Source organism: Haliotis rubra, unplaced genomic scaffold (genome assembly GCF_003918875.1).
Source record: "Haliotis rubra isolate DU_JTF1 unplaced genomic scaffold, ASM391887v1 Scf429, whole genome shotgun sequence".
NCBI lineage: Eukaryota > Metazoa > Mollusca > Gastropoda > Lepetellida > Haliotidae > Haliotis > Haliotis rubra.
Genome location: NW_025767112.1, coordinates 162,960 through 185,687, shown reverse-complemented (window position 1 = coordinate 185,687; position 22,728 = coordinate 162,960). Strand labels below are relative to the sequence as shown.

Below are 22,728 nucleotides of genomic sequence, written 5' to 3'. Positions count from 1 at the left end.
TGAGTGTGCATGCATGAGGGAGCAAGTGTGACGCTGTAAGCACAATACATTGGTGTGTGTATGACATTCAGATGTGTTTCAGACTGTGTGACACAATGAATGGAGCAACAATGTAAAGGTGAGTCAAGTGACATTGTGTGACGGTATGTAACTCCTGTCAGTGTTATGATGCCTGTTGCATCAAAGAATAGTGGGGTCTGTACATAGACAGGTATGCTACTTTGTTTCAAATGTTTGTGGCATTGTACAGTAGTTGTCAGCTATATGCCAAGAATGATTCATGTTAGCAGCGTTGTTTATCCTAGTGCTGCCTATGCATTACATTGTTTATGTAACATGGTATGTTTACACATACTTGTCATGCATGTATCGAGTGTGAGACATTGTAATATGAGTGAAAATGATGCACCTTCAATATTCCCTGTCATAGAATACCAGTGGCCTGTTGGGTAAATTCAATCTTGACACTGTTAATTGTCAGCCTATGTTAAAGTATGGAAGAACAGAGTTCAGGCCTTTTGAAGCAACTGCTTTAAAGTCATCATCTGATTTTTCACATGACAGGATTTCATCACAATGGAATGCCCTCTTGTACATTGCAGCAATAAATTACACTTGCAAAATATATTGCATGAACAGTATGGCAAGCACACAGACTTAATACTTTTATACACTGACATGGTGCAAATACTATTGGAAAAAAGTCATCAAATAAAGTTAGGCCTTATTCTTTAAAGGGAGGTACAAAGAACCTTCTGCTGAAAACAGTGTTTACTTAGTATGGAAACAGAAAAACTGATTTTGCTCCAGTGAGCTGTGAGTCCACAGGTGTGTGTGGGCAACAAGGTGGGTGCTGTAAGTGTCCTTCCCGTGGGGAGGCCATGCTGTGAGTGGCATTGCCCAGGACACTGAGTTAAGCAGTGGTATTCAGTAGGCAATTACACTATTGTAACATTCCCAGGCAATATGAACGTGAATAAACACATCCTGTAATTTATCCAATACTTTTGTGTGGCCATAAATTTGTTCTCATATAAACAAGCAGAAAATGGTGTTCATACTTATAGTGTCACTCATGACCTAATGTCGAAGTAGAAGACTTGACATAAAATACACTGACTCCAAAAGGATTGGTTTTATACACTTCATAAAAATCTCATTATACTTTTGCAAGTTACTATTTCTTACAAATATTTTATTCACACTGTTTCCTAACTGAGACAAAATATAATGTAGTGAAAATATATATGTTCTAAACTTTAAACAGATCATATTTTCAAGTTAAAACCAACAACACCCATCTGTCTTGATCCTATTCCTGAATCAAACAATAGGTTTCTGGTTTGCATGGGCTTTCAAGTTCTGCTGTTGTCAAGATGGTCCATGCTGCCTTACACTGACATGCCTCTTCATTTAGGCCCACTTACTTCAGCACTTACATCCTGAAACAGAGCATCACCATATACCCTCATGTAAGACGTACTTCATATAGTACTGGGCACCATTGACCCACACAGTGAAACAGCGAACCAACAGTAGAAGAGATACAAACACTCGGGTTTGGTCCGAACATAATCTTTCTACTTTTCATCTCTCTACCCTTGGTGTCCACCGACTGAACAGTGCTGGCAGACATACTGCAACACTTTAGTGGTGGTCCGATTAATTGAAATAATCGAAGATTGGTCGCAGTGGCCAAACGACCAAGCAATCGATCACATTTTATCATAATTGAACACAAACGATTTTGGAACCGCTGTAATAGAGTTTGAAATACTTGATGATGGAACATATCTAGGACGTTGTCAGGGCCTGAAAATGTGTTTATTTCTAAGAAAACTCACTTCACTTTTTGAAAAGTCATGACTGAATATTTCTTGAAGAATCTGGGAAGTTAATGTTACACTGGAACTGAATCATTTTACACTGGATGTGAAATCTGCAAATGTAATTTGTGCAGTTTCTAAAAACAACAACAGAGAATGAAAAGTTTTTCCTTCTTAAATACCTGCAACTACAACCTGAATAGGAAAATCTAAAAAATGACACTATCCAATTTTTTTTCGATGATTGGTCGTTGGTATTGAACTAATCATCAATTTTGAGATTTCAACCAATTCCCAACACTACAACACTCCAGCTCAGACTTACCGTCATCTCTTTACCCTTGGTCTCCACAGACTGAACAGAGCTGGCAGACTTAACACTCCATCTCAGACTTACCGTCATCTCTCTACCCTTGGTCTCCACAGACTGAACAGTGCTGGCAGACTTAACACTCCATCTCAGACTTACCGTCATCTCTCTACCCTTGGTCTCCACAGACTGAACAGAGCTGGCAGACTTAACACTCCATCTAAGACTTACTGTCATCTCTCTACCCTTGGTCTCCACAGACTGAACAGTGCTGGCAGACATACTGCAACACTCCATCTCAGACTTACTGTCATCTCTCTACCCTTGGTCTCCACAGACTGAACAGTGCTGGCAGACATACTGTAACACTCCATCTCAGACTTACCGTCATCTCTCTACCCTTGGTCTCCACAGACTGAACAGTGCTGGCAGACATACTGTAACACTCCATCTAAGACTTACCATCATCTCTCTACCCTTGGTCTCCACAGACTGAACAGAGCTGGCAGACATACTGTAACACTCCATCTCAGACTTACCGTCATCTCTCTACCCTTGGTCTCCACAGACTGAACAGAGCTGGCAGACATACTGTAACACTCCAGCTAAGACTTACCGTCATCTCTCTACCCTTGGTCTCCACAGACTGAACAGAGCTGGCAGACATACTGTAACACTCCATCTCAGACTTACTGTCATCTCTCTACCCTTGGTCTCCACAGACTGAACAGTGCTGGCAGACATACTGTAACACTCCATCTAAGACTTACCGTCATCTCTCTACCCTTGGTCTCCACAGACTGAACAGAGCTGGCAGACATACTGCAACACTCCATCTAAGACTTACCGTCATCTCTCTACCCTTGGTCTCCACAGACTGAACAGTGCTGGCAGACATACTGCAACACTCCATCTAAGACTTACCGTCATCTCTCTACCCTTGGTCTCCACAGACTGAACAGAGCTGGCAGACATACTGCAACACTCCATCTCAGACTTACTGTCATCTCTACCCTTGGTCTCCACAGACTGAACAGAGCTGGCAGACATACTGCAACACTCCAGCTAAGACTTACCACATCTCTACCCTTGGTCTCCACAGACTGAACAGAGCTGGCAGACTTAACACTCCATCTAAGACTTACAATCATCTCTCTACCCTTGGTCTCCACAGGCTGAACAGTGCTGGCAGACATACTGTAACACTCCATCTCAGACTTACTGTCATCTCTCTACCCTTGGTCTCCACAGACTGAACAGTGCTGGCAGACATACTGTAACACTCCATCTAAGACTTACCGTCATCTCTCTACCCTTGGTCTCCACAGACTGAACAGAGCTGGCAGACATACTGTAACACTCCATCTAAGACTTACTGTCATCTCTCTACCCTTGGTCTCCACAGACTGAACAGTGCTGGCAGACATACTGTAACACTCCATCTAAGACTTACCGTCATCTCTACCCTTGGTCTCCACAGACTGAACAGTGCTGGCAGACATACTGTAACACTCCATCTAAGACTTACCGTCATCTCTACCCTTGGTCTCCACAGACTGAACAGTGCTGGCAGACATACTGTAACACTCCATCTAAGACTTACCGTCATCTCTCTACCCTTGGTCTCCACAGACTGAACAGTGCTGGCAGACATACTGTAACACTCCATCTAAGACTTACCGTCATCTCTCTACCCTTGGTCTCCACAGGCTGAACAGTGCTGGCAGACATACTGTAACACTCCATCTCAGACTTACCGTCATCTCTCGACCCTTGGTCTCCACAGACTGAACAGTGCTGGCAGACATACTGTAACACTCCATCTAAGACTTACCGTCATCTCTCTACCCTTGGTCTCCACAGACTGAACAGTGCTGGCAGACATACTGTAACACTCCATCTAAGACTTACCGTCATCTCTCGACCCTTGGTCTCCACAGACTGAACAGTGCTGGCAGACATACTGTAACACTCCATCTAAGACTTACTGGCCATCTTCTACCCTTGGTCTCCACAGACTGAACAGTGCTGGCAGACATACTGTAACACTCCATCTAAGACTTACCGTCATCTCTCTACCCTTGGTCTCCACAGGCTGAACAGTGCTGGCAGACATACTGTAACACTCCATCTAAGACTTACTGTCATCTCTACCCTTGGTCTCCACAGACTGAACAGTGCTGGCAGACATACTGTAACACTCCATCTAAGACTTACTGTCATCTCTCACCCTTGGTCTCCACAGACTGAACAGAGCTGGCAGACATACTGTAACACTCCATCTAAGACTTACTGTCATCTCTCTCTGCCCTTGGTCTCCACAGACTGAACAGTGCTGGCAGACATACTGTAACACTCCATCTAAGACTTACCGTCATCTCTCTCTACCCTTGGTCTCCACAGACTGAACAGTGCTGGCAGACATACTGTAACACTCCATCTAAGACTTACCATCATCTCTCGACCCTTGGTCTCCACAGACTGAACAGAGCTGGCAGACATACTGTAACACTCCATCTAAGACTTACCGTCATCTCTCTACCCTTGGTCTCCACAGACTGAACAGAGCTGGCAGACATACTGTAACACTCCATCTAAGACTTACCGTCATCTCTCTACCCTTGGTCTCCACAGACTGAACAGAGCTGGCAGACATACTGTAACACTCCATCTAAGACTTACCGTCATCTCTCTACCCTTGGTCTCCACAGACTGAACAGTGCTGGCAGACATACTGTAACACTCCATCTAAGACTTACCGTCATCTCTCTACCCTTGGTCTCCACAGACTGAACAGAGCTGGCAGACATACTGCAACACTCCAGCTAAGACTTACCGTCATCTCTCGACCCTTGGTCTCCACAGACTGAACAGTGCTGGCAGACATACTGTAACACTCCATCTAAGACTTACCGTCATCTCTCTACCCTTGGTCTCCACAGACTGAACAGTGCTGGCAGACATACTGTAACACTCCATCTAAGACTTACCGTCATCTCTCTACCCTTGGTCTCCACAGACTGAACAGTGCTGGCAGACATACTGTAACACTCCATCTAAGACTTACCGTCCATCTCTCTACCCTTGGTCTCCACAGGTACTGAACAGTGCTGGCAGACATACTGTAACACTCCATCTAAGACTTACCACTGTCATCTCTCACCCTTGGTCTCCACAGACTGAACAGTGCTGGCAGACATACTGTAACACTCCATCTAAGACTTACCGCATCTCTCTACCCTTGGTCTCCACAGACTGAACAGAGCTGGCAGACATACTGCAACACTCCATCTCAGACTTACTTATATCTCTCGACCCCTTGGTCTCCACAGACTGAACAATGCTGGCAGACATACTGTAACACTCCATCTAAGACTTACCGTCATCTCTACCCTTGGTCTCCACAGACTGAACAGTGCTGGCAGACATACTGTAACACTCCATCTAAGACTTACCGTCATCTCTCTACCCTTGGTCTCCACAGACTGAACAGTGCTGGCAGACATACTGTAACACTCCATCTAAGACTTACCGTCATCTCTCGACCCTTGTAACCACTCTGAACAGTGCTGGCAGACATAGTAACACTCCATCTAAGACTTACCGTCATCTCTCTACCCTTGGTCTCCACAGACTGAACAGTGCTGGCAGACATACTGCAACACTCCATCTAAGACTTACCGTCATCTCTCTACCCTTGGTCTCCACAGACTGAACAGTGCTGGCAGACATACTGTAACACTCCAGCTAAGACTTACCGTCATCTCTCTACCCTTGGTCTCCACAGACTGAACAGAGCTGGCAGACTTGTAACACTCCATCTAAGACTTACCGTCATCTCTACCCTTGGTCTCCACAGACTGAACAGTGCTGGCAGACATACTGTAACACTCCATCTAAGACTTACCGTCATCTCTACCCTTGGTCTCCACAGACTGAACAGTGCTGGCAGACATACTGTAACACTCCATCTAAGACTTACCATCATCTCTCTACCCTTGGTCTCCACAGACTGAACAGAGCTGGCAGACATACTGTAACACTCCATCTCAGACTTACCGTCATCTCTCTACCCTTGGTCTCCACAGACTGAACAGAGCTGGCAGACATACTGTAACACTCCAGCTAAGACTTACCGTCATCTCTCTACCCTTGGTCTCCACAGACTGAACAGAGCTGGCAGACATACTGTAACACTCCATCTTAGACTTACTGTCATCTCTACCCTTGGTCTCCACAGACTGAACAGTGCTGGCAGACATACTGTAACACTCCATCTAAGACTTACTGGCCATCTCTACCCTTGGTCTCCACAGACTGAACAGAGCTGGCAGACATACTGCAACACTCCAGCTAAGACTTACCCGCCATCTCTCGACCCTTGGTCTCCACAGACTGAACAGTGCTGGCAGACAGACTGTAACACTCCATCTAAGACTTACCGTCATCTCTCTACCCTTGGTCTCCACAGACTGAACAGGGCTGGCAGACATACTGCAACACTCCATCTCAGACTAATGTCATCTCTCTACCCTTGGTCTCCACAGACTGAACAGAGCTGGCAGACATACTGCAACACTCCAGCTAAGACTTACCGTCATCTCTCTACCCTTGGTCTCCACAGACTGAACAGAGCTGGCAGACTTAACACTCCATCTAAGACTTACCGGGTCATCTCTCTACCCTTGGTCTCCACAGGCTGAACAGAGCTGGCAGACATACTGTAACACTCCATCTCAGACTTGCCGTCCATCTCTCTTACCCTTGGTCTCCACAGGCTGAACAGAGCTGGCAGACATACTGCAACACTCCAGCTAAGACTTACCGTCATCTCTCTACCCTTGGTCTCCACAGACTGAACAGAGCTGGCAGACATACTGTAACACTCCATCTCAGACTTACTGTCATCTCTCTACCCTTGGTCTCCACAGACTGAACAGTGCTGGCAGACATACTGTAACACTCCATCTAAGACTTACAGTCATCTCTCTACCCTTGGTCTCCACAGACTGAACAGAGCTGGCAGACATACTGTAACACTCCATCTCAGACTTACCGTCCATCTCTACCCTTGGTCTCCACAGACTGAACAGAGCTGGCAGACATACTGCAACACTCCATCTCAGACTTACTGGCGTCATCTCTCTACCCTTGGTCTCCACAGACTGAACAGAGCTGGCAGACATACTGTAACACTCCATCTCAGACTAATGTCATCTCTCTACCCTTGGTCTCCACAGACTGAACAGAGCTGGCAGACATACTGCAACTCTCCAGCTAAGACTTACCGTCATCTCTACCCCTTTGGTCTCCACAGACTGAACAGAGCTGGCAGACTTAACACTCCATCTAAGACTTACCGGTCATCTCTCACCCTTGGTCTCCACAGGCTGAACAGTGCTGGCAGACATACTAAACACTCCAGCTAAGACTTACCACATCATCTCTACCCTTGGTCTCCACAGACTGAACAGTGCTGGCAGACAGACTGTAACACTCCATCTAAGACTTACTGTCATCTCTCTACCCTTGGTCTCCACAGACTGAACAGTGCTGGCAGACATACTGTAACACTCCATCTAAGACTTACGTGGCATCTCTCTACCCTTGGTCTCCACAGACTGAACAGAGCTGGTAGACATACTGTAACACTCCATCTCAGACTTACCGGCCATCTCTCTACCCTTGGTCTCCACACAGACTGAACAGAGCTGGCAGACATACTGCAACACTCCAGCTAAGACTTACTGGCCATCTTTCTACCCTTGGTCTCCACAGACTGAACAGAGCTGGCAGACAAACTGCAACACTCCATCTCAGACTTACCGTCATCTCTCTACCCTTGGTCTCCACAGACTGAACAGAGCTGGCAGACATACTGCAACACTCCATCTCAGACTTACTGTCATCTCTACCTTTGGTCTCCACAGACTGAACAGAGCTGGCAGACATACTGTAACACTCCATCTCAGACTTACTGTCATCTCTCTACCCTTGGTCTCCACAGACTGAACAGAGCTGGCAGACATACTGCAACACTCCATCTCAAACTTACTGTCATCTCTACCCTTGGTCTCCACAGACTGAACAGAGCTGGCAGACATACTGTAACACTCCATCTCAGACTTACTGTCATCTCTACCCTTGGTCTCCACAGACTGAACAGAGCTGGCAGACATACTGTAACACTCCATCTCAGACTTCCTGTCATCTCTACCCTTGGTCTCCCCACAGACTGAACAGAGCTGGCAGACATACTGTAACACTCCATCTCAGACTTACTATCATCTCTCTACCCTTGGTCTCCACAGGCTGAACAGAGCTGGCAGACATACTGTAACACTCCATCTCAGACTTACTGTCATCTCTACCCTTGGCCTCCACAGGCTGAACAGAGCTGGCAGACATACTGTAACACTCCATCTCAGACTTACTGATCATCTCTCTACCCTTGGTCTCCACAGACTGAACAGAGCTGGCAGACATACTGTAACACTCCATCTCAGACTTACCGTCATCTCTACCCTTGGTCTCCACAGACTGAACAGAGCTGGCAGACATACTGCAACACTCCATCTCAGACTTACGTCATCTCTCTACCCTTGGTCTCCACAGGGCTGAACAGAGCTGGCAGACATACTGTAACACTCCATCTCAGACTAATGTCATCTCTACCCTTGGTCTCCACAGACTGAACAGAGCTGGCAGACATACTGCAACACTCCAGCTAAGACTTACCGTCATCTCTCTACCCTTGGTTTCCACAGACTGAACAGAGCTGGCAGACTTAACACTCCATCTCAGACTTACAATCATCTCTCTACCCTTGTTCTCCACAGGCTGAACAGTGCTGGCAGACATACTGTAACACTCCAGCTAAGACTTACCGGCCATCTCTACCCTTGGTCTCCACAGACTGAACAGTGCTGGCAGACATACTGTAACACTCCATCTAAGACTTACCGTCATCTCTCTACCCTTGGTCTCCACAGACTGAACAGTGCTGGCAGACATACTGTAACACTCCATCTAAGACTTACCGTCATCTCGACCCTTGGTCTCCACAGACTGAACAGTGCTGGCAGACATACTGTAACACTCCATCTAAGACTTACCGTCCATCTCTCTACCCTTGGTCTCCACAGGCTGAACAGTGCTGGCAGACATACTGCAACACTCCATCTAAGACTTACCGTCCATCTCTCTACCCTTGGTCTCCACAGACTGAACAGTGCTGGCAGACATACTGCAACACTCCATCTAAGACTTACCGTCATCTCTCTACCCTTGGTCTCCACAGACTGAACAGAGCTGGCAGACTTAACACTCCATCTAAGACTTACCGTCATCTCTACCCCTTGGTCTCCACAGGCTGAACAGTGCTGGCAGACATACTGTAACACTCCAGCTAAGACTTACCGTCATCTCTACCCTTGGTCTCCACAGACTGAACAGTGCTGGCAGACATGCTGTAACACTCCATCTAAGACTTACCATCATCTCTACCCTTGGTCTCCACAGACTGAACAGAGCTGGCAGACATACTGTAACACTCCATCTCAGACTTACCCGTCATCTCTCTACCCTTGGTCTCCACAGACTGAACAGAGCTGGCAGACATACTGTAACACTCCAGCTAAGACTTACCGTCATCTCTACCCTTGGTCTCCACAGACTGAACAGAGCTGGCAGACATACTGTAACACTCCATCTCAGACTTACTGTCATCTCTCTACCCTTGGTCTCCACAGACTGAACAGTGCTGGCAGACATACTGTAACACTCCATCTAAGACTTACCGTCATCTCTCTACCCTTGGTCTCCACAGACTGAACAGAGCTGGCAGACATACTGCAACACTCCAGCTAAGACTTACCGTCATCTCTCGACCCTTGGTCTCCACAGACTGAACAGTGCTGGCAGACAGACTGTAACACTCCATCTAAGACTTACCGTCATCTCTCTACCCTTGGTCTCCACAGACTGAACAGAGCTGGCAGACATACTGCAACACTCCATCTCAGACTAATGTCATCTCTCTACCCTTGGTCTCCACAGACTGAACAGAGCTGGCAGACATACTGCAACACTCCAGCTAAGACTTACCGTCATCTCTCTACCCTTGGTCTCCACAGACTGAACAGAGCTGGCAGACTTAACACTCCATCTAAGACTTACCGTCATCTCTCTACCCTTGGTCTCCACAGGCTGAACAGAGCTGGCAGACATACTGTAACACTCCATCTCAGACTTACCGTCATCTCTCTACCCTTGGTCTCCACAGGCTGAACAGAGCTGGCAGACATACTGCAACACTCCAGCTAAGACTTACCCATCTCTACCCCTTGGTCTCCACAGACTGAACAGAGCTGGCAGACATACTGTAACACTCCATCTCAGACTTACTGTCATCTCTCTACCCTTGGTCTCCACAGACTGAACAGTGCTGGCAGACATACTGTAACACTCCATCTAAGACTTACTGTCATCTCTCTACCCTTGGTCTCCACAGACTGAACAGAGCTGGCAGACATACTGTAACACTCCATCTCAGACTTACCGTCATCTCTCTACCCTTGGTCTCCACAGACTGAACAGAGCTGGCAGACATACTGCAACACTCCATCTCAGACTTACCGTCATCTCTCTACCCTTGGTCTCCACAGACTGAACAGAGCTGGCAGACATACTGTAACACTCCATCTCAGACTAATGTCATCTCTCTACCCTTGGTCTCCACAGACTGAACAGAGCTGGCAGACATACTGCAACACTCCAGCTAAGACTTACCATCATCTCTCTACCCTTGGTCTCCACAGACTGAACAGAGCTGGCAGACTTAACACTCCATCTAAGACTTACCGTCATCTCTTTACCCTTGGTCTCCACAGGCTGAACAGTGCTGGCAGACATACTGTAACACTCCATCTCAGACTTACCGTCATCTCTCGACCCTTGGTCTCCACAGACTGAACAGTGCTGGCCGACAGACTGTAACACTCCATCTAAGACTTACCGTCATCTCTCTACCCTTGGTCTCCACAGACTGAACAGTGCTGGCAGACATACTGTAACACTCCATCTAAGACTTACCGTCATCTCTCTACCCTTGGTCTCCACAGACTGAACAGTGCTGGCAGACATACTGTAACACTCCATCTAAGACTTACCACATCTCTGACCCTTGGTCTCCACAGACTGAACAGTGCTGGCAGACATACTGTAACACTCCATCTAAGACTTACCGTCATCTCTACCCTTGGTCTCCACAGGCTGAACAGTGCTGGCAGACATACTGCAACACTCCATCTAAGAGTTACCGTCATCTCTCTACCCTTGGTCTCCACAGACTGAACAGTGCTGGCAGACATACTGCAACACTCCAGCTAAGACTTACCGTCATCTCTCTACCCTTGGTCTCCACAGACTGAACAGAGCTGGCAGACTTAACACTCCATCTAAGACTTACCGTCATCTCTCTACCCTTGGTCTCCACAGGCTGAACAGTGCTGGCAGACATACTGTAACACTCCAGCTAAGACTTACCGTCATCTCTCTACCCTTGGTCTCCACAGACTGAACAGAGCTGGCAGACATACTGCAACACTCCATCTCAGACTTACTGTCATCTCTCTACCTTTGGTCTCCACAGACTGAACAGAGCTGGCAGACATACTGTAACACTCCATCTCAGACTTACTGTCATCTCTCTACCCTTGGTCTCCACAGACTGAACAGAGCTGGCAGACATACTGCAACACTCCATCTCAAACTTACTGTCATCTCTCTACCCTTGGTCTCCACAGACTGAACAGAGCTGGCAGACATACTGTAACACTCCATCTCAGACTTACTGTCATCTCTCTACCCTTGGTCTCCACAGACTGAACAGAGCTGGCAGACATACTGTAACACTCCATCTCAGACTTCCTGTCATCTCTCTACCCTTGGTCTCCACAGACTGAACAGAGCTGGCAGACATACTGTAACACTCCATCTCAGACTTACTATCATCTCTCTACCCTTGGTCTCCACAGGCTGAACAGAGCTGGCAGACATACTGTAACACTCCATCTCAGACTTACTGTCATCTCTCTACCCTTGGTCTCCACAGGCTGAACAGAGCTGGCAGACATACTGTAACACTCCATCTCAGACTTACCGTCATCTCTACCCTTGGTCTCCACAGACTGAACAGAGCTGGCAGACATACTGTAACACTCCATCTCAGACTTACTGCGTCATCTCTCTACCCTTGGTCTCCACAGACTGAACAGAGCTGGCAGACATACTGCAACACTCCATCTCAGACTTACTGTCATCTCTCTACCCTTGGTCTCCACAGACTGAACAGAGCTGGCAGACATACTGTAACACTCCATCTCAGACTAATGTCATCTCTCTACCCTTGGTCTCCACAGACTGAACAGAGCTGGCAGACATACTGTAACACTCCATCTAAGACTTACCGTCATCTCTCTACCCTTGGTCTCCACAGGCTGAACAGTGCTGGCAGACATACTGCAACACTCCATCTAAGACTTACCGTCATCTCTCTACCCTTGGTCTCCACAGACTGAACAGTGCTGGCAGACATACTGCAACACTCCAGCTAAGACTTACCGTCATCTCTCTACCCTTGGTCTCCACAGACTGAACAGAGCTGGCAGACTTAACACTCCATCTAAGACTTACCGTCATCTCTCTACCCTTGGTCTCCACAGGCTGAACAGTGCTGGCAGACATACTGTAACACTCCAGCTAAGACTTACCGGCCATCTCTACTACCTTGGTCTCCACAGACTGAACAGTGCTGGCAGACATACTGTAACACTCCATCTAAGACTTACCATCATCTCTACCCTTGGTCTCCACAGACTGAACAGAGCTGGCAGACATACTGTAACACTCCATCTCAGACTTACCGGGTCACATCTCTACCCTTGGTCTCCACAGACTGAACAGAGCTGGCAGACATACTGTAACACTCCAGCTAAGACTTACTGTCATCTCTCTACCCTTGGTCTCCACAGACTGAACAGAGCTGGCAGACATACTGTAACACTCCATCTCAGACTTACTGTCATCTCTCTACCCTTGGTCTCCACAGACTGAACAGTGCTGGCAGACAGACTGTAACACTCCATCTAAGACTTACCGTCATCTCTCTACCCTTGGTCTCCACAGACTGAACAGAGCTGGCAGACATACTGCAACACTCCATCTCAGACTAATGTCATCTCTCTACCCTTGGTCTCCAAAGACTGAACAGAGCTGGCAGACATACTGCAACACTCCAGCTAAGACTTCACTGGCCATCTTCTACCCTTGGTCTCCACAGACTGAACAGAGCTGGCAGACTTAACACTCCATCTAAGACTTACCCACCATCTCTCTACCCTTGGTCTCCACAGGCTGAACAGAGCTGGCAGACATACTGTAACACTCCATCTCAGACTTACCGGCATCTCTACCCTTGGGTCTCCACAGGCTGAACAGAGCTGGCAGACATACTGCAACACTCCAGCTAAGACTTACCGTCATCTCTACCCTTGGTCTCCACAGACTGAACAGAGCTGGCAGACATACTGTAACACTCCATCTCAGACTTACTGTCATCTCTCTACCCTTGGTCTCCACAGACTGAACAGTGCTGGCAGACATACTGTAACACTCCATCTAAGACTTACCGTCATCTCTACCCTTGGTCTCCACAGACTGAACAGAGCTGGCAGACATACTGTAACACTCCATCTCAGACTTCTTACTGTCATCTCTCTACCCTTGGTCTCCACAGACTGAACAGAGCTGGCAGACATACTGCAACACTCCATCTCAGACTTACCGTCATCTCTACCCTTGGTCTCCACAGACTGAACAGAGCTGGCAGACATACTGTAACACTCCATCTCAGACTAATGTCATCTCTCTACCCTTGGTCTCCACAGACTGAACAGAGCTGGCAGACATACTGCAACACTCCAGCTAAGACTTACCGCTATCTCTACCCTTGGTCTCCACAGACTGAACAGAGCTGGCAGACTTAACACTCCATCTAAGACTTACCGTCATCTCTTTACCCTTGGTCTCCACAGGCTGAACAGTGCTGGCAGACATACTGTAACACTCCAGCTAAGACTTACCGTCATCTCTCTACCCTTGGTCTCCACAGACTGAACAGTGCTGGCAGACAGACTGTAACACTCCATCTAAGACTTACTGTCATCTCTCTACCCTTGGTCTCCACAGACTGAACAGTGCTGGCAGACATACTGTAACACTCCATCTAAGACTTACCGTCATCTCTCTACCCTTGGTCTCCACAGACTGAACAGAGCTGGCAGACATACTGTAACACTCCATCTCAGACTTACTGTCATCTCTCTACCCTTGGTCTCCACAGACTGAACAGAGCTTGCAGACATACTGCAACACTCCATCTCAGACTTACCATCATCTCTACCCTTGGTCTCCACAGACTGAACAGAGCTGGCAGACATACTGTAACACTCCATCTCAGACTAATGTCATCTCTCTACCCTTGGTCTCCACAGACTGAACAGGGCTGGCAGACATACTGCAACACTCCAGCTAAGACTTACCGTCATCTCTCTACCCTTGGTCTCCACAGACTGAACAGAGCTGGCAGACATACTGCAACACTCCATCTCAGACTTACCGTCATCTCTCTACCCTTGGTCTCCACAGACTGAACAGAGCTGGCAGACATACTGCAACACTCCATCTCAGACTTACTGTCATCTCTCTACCCTTGGTCTCCACAGACTGAACAGAGCTGGCAGACATACTGTAACACTCCATCTCAGACTTACTGTCATCTCTCTACCCTTGGTCTCCACAGACTGAACAGAGCTGGCAGACATACTGCAACACTCCATCTCAGACTTACTGTCATCTCTCTACCCTTGGTCTCCACAGACTGAACAGAGCTGGCAGACATACTGTAACACTCCATCTCAGACTTACTGTCATCTCTACCCTTGGTCTCCACAGACTGAACAGAGCTGGCAGACATACTGTAACACTCCATCTCAGACTTACTGTCATCTCTCTACCCTTGGTCTCCACAGACTGAACAGGGCTGGCAGACATACTGTAACACTCCATCTCAGACTTACTATCATCTCTCTACCCTTGGTCTCCACAGGCTGAACAGAGCTGGCAGACATACTGTAACACTCCATCTCAGACTTACTGTCATCTCTCTACCCTTGGTCTCCACAGGCTGAACAGAGCTGGCAGACATACTGTAACACTCCATCTCAGACTTACTGTCATCTCTCTACCCTTGGTCTCCACAGACTGAACAGAGCTGGCAGACATACTGTAACACTCCATCTCAGACTTACCGTCATCTCTCTACCCTTGGTCTCCACAGACTGAACAGAGCTGGCAGACATACTGCAACACTCCATCTCAGACTTACCGTCATCTCTCTACCCTTGGTCTCCACAGACTGAACAGAGCTGGCAGACATACTGTAACACTCCATCTCAGACTAATGTCATCTCTCTACCCTTGGTCTCCACAGACTGAACAGAGCTGGCAGACATACTGCAACACTCCAGCTAAGACTTACCGTCATCTCTCTACCCTTGGTCTCCACAGACTGAACAGAGCTGGCAGACTTAACACTCCATCTAAGACTTACAATCATCTCTCTACCCTTGGTCTCCACAGGCTGAACAGTGCTGGCAGACATACTGTAACACTCCAGCTAAGACTTACCGTCATCTCTCTACCCTTGGTCTCCACAGACTGAACAGTGCTGGCAGACAGACTGTAACACTCCATCTCAGACTTACCGTCATCTCTCTACCCTTGGTCTCCACAGACTGAACAGAGCTGGCAGACATACTGTAACACTCCATCTAAGACTTACTGTCATCTCTCTACCCTTGGTCTCCACAGGCTGAACAGAGCTGGCAGACATACTGTAACACTCCATCTAAGACTTACCGTCATCTCTCTACCCTTGGTCTCCACAGGCTGAAGAGAGCTGGCAGACATACTGCAACACTCCATCTCAGACTTACCGTCATCTCTCTACCCTTGGTCTCCACAGGCTGAACAGTGCTGGCAGACATACTGTAACACTCCAGCTAAGACTTACCGTCATCTCTCTACCCTTGGTCTCCACAGACTGAACAGAGCTGGCAGACATACTGCAACACTCCATCTCAGACTTACCGTCATCTCTCGACCCTTGGTCTCCACAGACTGAACAGAGCTGGCAGACTTAACACTCCATCTAAGACTTACTGTCATCTCTCTACCCTTGGTCTCCACAGGCTGAACAGTGCTGGCAGACATACTGTAACACTCCAGCTAAGACTTACCGTCATCTCTCTACCCTTGGTCTCCACAGACTGAACAGTGCTGGCAGACATACTGTAACACTCCATCTAAGACTTAACGTCATCTCTCGACCCTTGGTCTCCACAGACTGAACAGTGCTGGCAGACATACTGTAACACTCCATCTAAGACTTACTCGTCATCTCGACCCTTGGTCTCCACAGACTGAACAGTGCTGGCAGACAGACTGTAACACTCCAGCTAAGACTTACCGTCCATCTCTTCTACCCTTGGTCTCCACAGACTGAACAGTGCTGGCAGACATACTGTAACACTCCATCTAAGACTTACCGTCATATCTCTACCCTTGGTCTCCACAGACTGAACAGTGCTGGCAGACATACTGTAACACTCCATCTAAGACTTACCGTCATCTCGACCCTTGGTCTCCACAGACTGAACAGTGCTGGCAGACATACTGTAACACTCCATCTAAGACTTACCGCTATCTCTACCCTTTGGTCTCCACAGGCTGAACAGTGCTGGCAGACATACTGCAACACTCCATCTAAGACTTACCGTCATCTCTCACCCTTGGTCTCCACAGACTGAACAGTGCTGGCAGACATACTGCAACACTTCATCTAAGACTTACATCATCTCTCGACCCTTGGTCTCCACAGACTGAACAGTGCTGGCAGACATGCTGCAACACTCCATCTAAGACTTACTCAGTCATCTCTCGTCCCTTGGTCTCCACAGACTGAACAGAGCTGGCAGACATACTGTAACACTCCATCTAAGACTTAACGTCATCTCTCGACCCTTGGTCTCCACAGACTGAACAGAGCTGGCAGACATACTGCAACACTCCATCTAAGACTTACCGTCATCTCTCTACCCTTGGTCTCCACAGGCTGAACAGTGCTGGCAGACATACTGTAACACTCCAGCTAAGACTTACCGTCATCTCTCTACCCTTGGTCTCCACAGACTGAACAGAGCTGGCAGACATACTGCAACACTCCATCTCAGACTTACCATCATCTCTCTACCCTTGGTCTCCACAGGCTGAACAGTGCTGGCAGACATACTGTAACACTCCAGCTAAGACTTACGTACCGCCATCTCTACCCTTGGTCTCCACAGACTGAACAGAGCTGGCAGACATACTGCAACACTCCATCTCAGACTTACCGGCCATCTCTACCCTTGGTCTCCACAGACGGAACAGAGCTGGCAGACTTAACACTCCATCTAAGACTTACTGTCATCTCTCTACCCTTGGTCTCCACAGGCTGAACAGTGCTGGCAGACATACTGTAACACTCCAGCTAAGACTTACCGTCATCTCTGTACCCTTGGTCTCCACAGACTGAACAGTGCTGGCAGACATACTGTAACACTCCATCTAAGACTTACCGTCATCTCTCTACCCTTGGTCTCCACAGACTGAACAGTGCTGGCAGACATACTGTAACACTCCATCTAAGACTTACCGTCATCTCTCTACCCTTGGTCTCCACAGACTGAACAGTGCTGGCAGACATACTGCAACACTCCATCTAAGACTTACTGGTCATCTCTCTACCCTTGGTCTCCACAGACTGAACAGTGCTGGCAGACATACTGCAACACTCCATCTAAGACTTACTGTCATCTCTCGACCCTTGGTCTCCACAGACTGAACAGAGCTGGCAGACATACTGTAACACTCCAGCTAAGACTTAACGTCATCTCTCGACCCTTGGTCTCCACAGACTGAACAGAGCTGGCAGACATACTGTAACACTCCAGCTAAGACTTACCGTCATCTCTCTACCCTTGGTCTCCACAGACTGAACAGAGCTGGCAGACATACTGCAACACTCCATCTCTCAGACTTACACATCTCATCTCTCGACCCTTGGTCTCCACAGACTGAACAGAGCTGGCAGCAGACTTAACACTCCATCTAAGACTTACTGTCATCTCTACCCTTGGTCTCCACAGGCTGAACAGTGCTGGCAGACATACTGTAACACTCCAGCTAAGACTTACCGTCATATCTCTACCCTTGGTCTCCACAGACTGAACAGTGCTGGCAGACATACTGTAACACTCCATCTAAGACTTGCCTACCGGCATCTCTCTACCCTTGGTCTCCACAGACTGAACAGTGCTGGCAGACATACTGTACCACTCCATCTAAGACTTACCGTCATCTCTCTACCCTTGGTCTCCACAGACTGAACAGTGCTGGCAGACAGACTGTAACACTCCATCTAAGACTTACCGCTCATCTCTCTACCCTTGGTCTCCACAGACTGAACAGTGCTGGCAGACATACTGTAACACTCCATCTAAGACTTACCGTCATCTCTCGACCCTTGGTCTCCACAGACTGAACAGTGCTGGCAGACATACTGTAACACTCCATCTAAGACTTACTAAGTCATCTCTCTCGACCCTTGGTCTCCACAGACTGAACAGAGCTGGCAGACATACTGTAACACTCCATCTAAGACTTACCGTCATCTCTCTACCCTTGGTCTCCCCACAGGCTGAACAGTGCTGGCAGACATACTGCAACACTCCATCTAAGACTTACCGGCCATCTCTACCCTTGGTCTCCACAGACTGAACAGTGCTGGCAGACATACTGCAACACTCCATCTAAGACTTACACGTCATCTCTGACCCTTGGTCTCCACAGACTGAACAGTGCTGGCAGACATACTGCAACACTCCATCTAAGACTTACCGTCATCTCTCGACCCTTGGTCTCCACAGACTGAACAGAGCTGGCAGACATACTGCAACACTCCATCTAAGACTTAACGTCATCTCTCTACCCTTGGTCTCCACAGACTGAACAGTGCTGGCAGACATACTGTACCACTCCATCTAAGACTTACCGTCATCTCTCTACCCTTGGTCTCCACAGACTGAACAGTGCTGGCAGACAGACTGTAACACTCCATCTAAGACTTACCGTCATCTCTCTACCCTTGGTCTCCACAGACTGAACAGTGCTGGCAGACATACTGTAACACTCCATCTAAGACTTACCGTCATCTCTCTACCCTTGGTCTCCACAGACTGAACAGTGCTGGCAGACATACTGTAACACTCCATCTAAGACTTACCGTCATCTCTCGACCCTTGGTCTCCACAGACTGAACAGTGCTGGCAGACATACTGTAACACTCCATCTAAGACTTACCGTCATCTCTCTACCCTTGGTCTCCACAGGCTGAACAGTGCTGGCAGACATACTGCAACACTCCATCTAAGACTTACCGTCATCTCTCTACCCTTGGTCTCCACAGACTGAACAGTGCTGGCAGACATACTGCAACACTCCATCTAAGACTTACCGTCATCTCTCTACCCTTGGTCTCCACAGACTGAACAGTGCTGGCAGACATACTGCAACACTCCATCTAAGACTTACCGTCATCTCTCGACCCTTGGTCTCCACAGACTGAACAGAGCTGGCAGACATACTGTAACACTCCATCTAAGACTTAACGTCATCTCTCGACCCTTGGTCTCCACAGACTGAACAGAGCTGGCAGACATACTGTAACACTCCATCTAAGACTTACCGTCATCTCTCAACCCTTGGTCTCCACAGACTGAACAGTGCTGGCAGACATACTGTAACACTCCATCTAAGACTTACCGTCATCTCTCGACCCTTGGTCTCTATAGGCAACAAAATGGAGGCAAGAGTAGCCAGCAGACACATTCCTCCATATATCGAGATAGTGGCATAGGCAGAATGCTTAAGTAGAACCTGCAAAAGAGAATAAATGTCTCATGATTACTTAATTCACTTTCATATTTTGACAGGAAAGATTTATCTGTAAGCGTTCACTATGAAACTGTCAGTGCTGACAATAGGCAGTACAGTAATGAACCTGAATTCCTTGATTCAGTCTGCATTTTTAATACTCAGCTGATATCTATCAATTATTACTCGCCCCTGGAAGATACTGAAGTGGAATATTTTACGGCATTATTACACTAGTGTAATACCGCTAAACGTATGATGTCATAATGGTTACAGTTTTGACGTCACAATGCTAATACCTCTGTCACAATGGTATTAGACCTTGCTTGACTTGCAGAAAGCTGTGAGTCATCACGCTGTAGGCAGTTTCTATCAAATTATGTTGGAGAGTAATAAACAGAATACTAAACTAGCTTCCGTGAAACACCATTTTTATTAAACACATAAAGATTTAGTATCAACCTCGTTTTCGTTCGTTTGATGCCAAATCATTAACTCGTTTAATAAAAATGGTATTACACTGAAGTTCGTTTAGTATCCTCTATATATATCAGCATATGCAGAGCGATTAGAGACCTTGACTGTTATTACTACCAGTGCACAAACTGTACAGAATGTCAATCCTACCATAGTCCTTTAGCTTTAGTTCAGATAGCCTCTGATCAGCACTAACAATATTGGCAACAAAATTGATGTTTTGTGAAGTATAAATACAAGCTCTCAAATGGTAAGGTTGAATGTGTCAGTGTGTGCCTACCTGTGCTACGAAGGGTGTTACTATTGCACCTACTCTGGCCATGCCACTACAGGAACCTATACCCACAGCTCTCATAGATGTTGGGTACACCTGAAACAAATATGCATATTGTTAGACTATGAAAGTATTTTCACTTTCTGAAACTAGAAGTGTGTTTGTATGAGTGTTGCGCTGGCTGGCTGCACCTCAGCTGAGCTCCACACACATTTGTGAATAACTTTGTGCAGAAGAAACACGCAAGTATGAATTTTGACATGGAATAGCATAATGTGGCAGTGAACTTGTTTGTGGATTCAGATTTTGCAAACATTGACATATTACAGTTTAATGACTGAAAAATCATATGTTTTGTGGAAGATTGCTGATAAAGTTCAATCAAGGATCATGAACTCTCAGCCAAGCCAGGCCAAGAACAATAGAGCGTGACAGTGTATGGGGACAGTCCTTTGTTCTGCTGAGTGTTGATGGTTACATCATTGCTGACTCACTGATTGATCTACATCTGACCACAACTGAAGCATGGAGTTTTCAATCAGGCTGTTTATCTTGATATTTTTTGGATCTCTTCTGACATATTGTTCGTCATTTCTTAAAAATGAAAACAAAGTTTCCAGAGGTAAAATTCCACTTGAAACACTTTATACCTTGAGAAGTCTGGGTATTTGTAGAGTTAAGAAAACACGCCGTGGTTCCAGAGGAGCACAAAATAAATGGAATTCTTCAATTTCTACGGATATTCTCTCGACATACAAGAATTACAATCTTAACATTGGACTGTTAAATGCCAGATCTATAAAGACATGTGAACCTTTAAATGACAAAGCACGAACAATTCATGATCTTATTGTGGATAGTAAATTAAATGTTTTGGCAATTACAGAAACCTGGTTAAAAGTGATGAAACTGATGCCTTGCCAATTAACAAACTTGTTCCAGATGGATACAAACTTACTCCGCACATCCCGATCTAACAGGCGAGGTGGCGGGCGTGGTGTTGTGTATGATGATAGATTAAAAATGCGTCGCCTGACTGATGTTAGACACTTTGATTCATTCGAGTTTCTACCGATTCAGTTTGTAACTGAAAATCAGTGTGTAAATGTTATAGTGCTTTACAGGCCACCAAATTCTGGAAACATATTCTTTGATGATTTCGGAACTTTTGGATACACTGAACACAGTTAATGGAAAACTGTTAGTGTGTGGGGATTTCAATTTTCACATTGACAATCCTGAAGATGCTAACGCAAAACGTCTGCTCTATATCCTGGATACCCATGGTCTCATACAAGTTGTCAGTGAACCAACCCATTCTAGGGGCCATATTCTGGATCTGGTGATCGTCCGTGAGCTGGAACTGGACATAAAACACATGACCTTTGATCACTCAGTCAAGTCGGACCACACATGTATTATCTTTACTGTGAACATCAGAGTCAAGAAAAGATCGAGGAATGTTGTCATGTACCGGAAATGGAAAAACGTTGACATTAAGTCTCTCGGTGAAGATATATCAACAGCATGTATCAGTTACCAAGGCATGTCTGTTTCTGACGCTGTGGACATGTACGATTCACTGCTCCGACAGCTAGCAGACCAACATGCACCTGTCAAAACCTGTACCATCACAACCCATCCTGAGTCTCCATGGTATAATGATAACATCCGTGCTGCAAAGAGACAGAGGCGAAGCTGGAACGTCAGTATAGGAGAACAAAATTGACCATCCACAAACAGAT

General features: G+C 46.9%; 1 protein-coding gene across 2 annotated transcripts in view; it reads right to left on the bottom strand.

The window, feature by feature from the left end:
* Nucleotides 1-290: 290 nt before the first annotated feature.
* Nucleotides 291-22,728, bottom strand: part of LOC124288897 (synaptic vesicle 2-related protein-like) — a 109,422-nt gene continuing 86,984 nt past the window's right edge. For both annotated transcript variants that reach the window (XM_046725484.1, XM_046725485.1), the window contains exons 15-17: nucleotides 20,990-21,079; nucleotides 20,122-20,235; nucleotides 291-1,442 (exon numbers count right to left, since the gene is read on the bottom strand). In XM_046725484.1, the coding sequence (XP_046581440.1) occupies nucleotides 1,410-1,442; nucleotides 20,122-20,235; nucleotides 20,990-21,079 (237 nt within the window). In that variant the 3' untranslated portion in view covers nucleotides 291-1,409. The remainder of the gene's footprint in view (nucleotides 1,443-20,121; nucleotides 20,236-20,989; nucleotides 21,080-22,728) is intronic.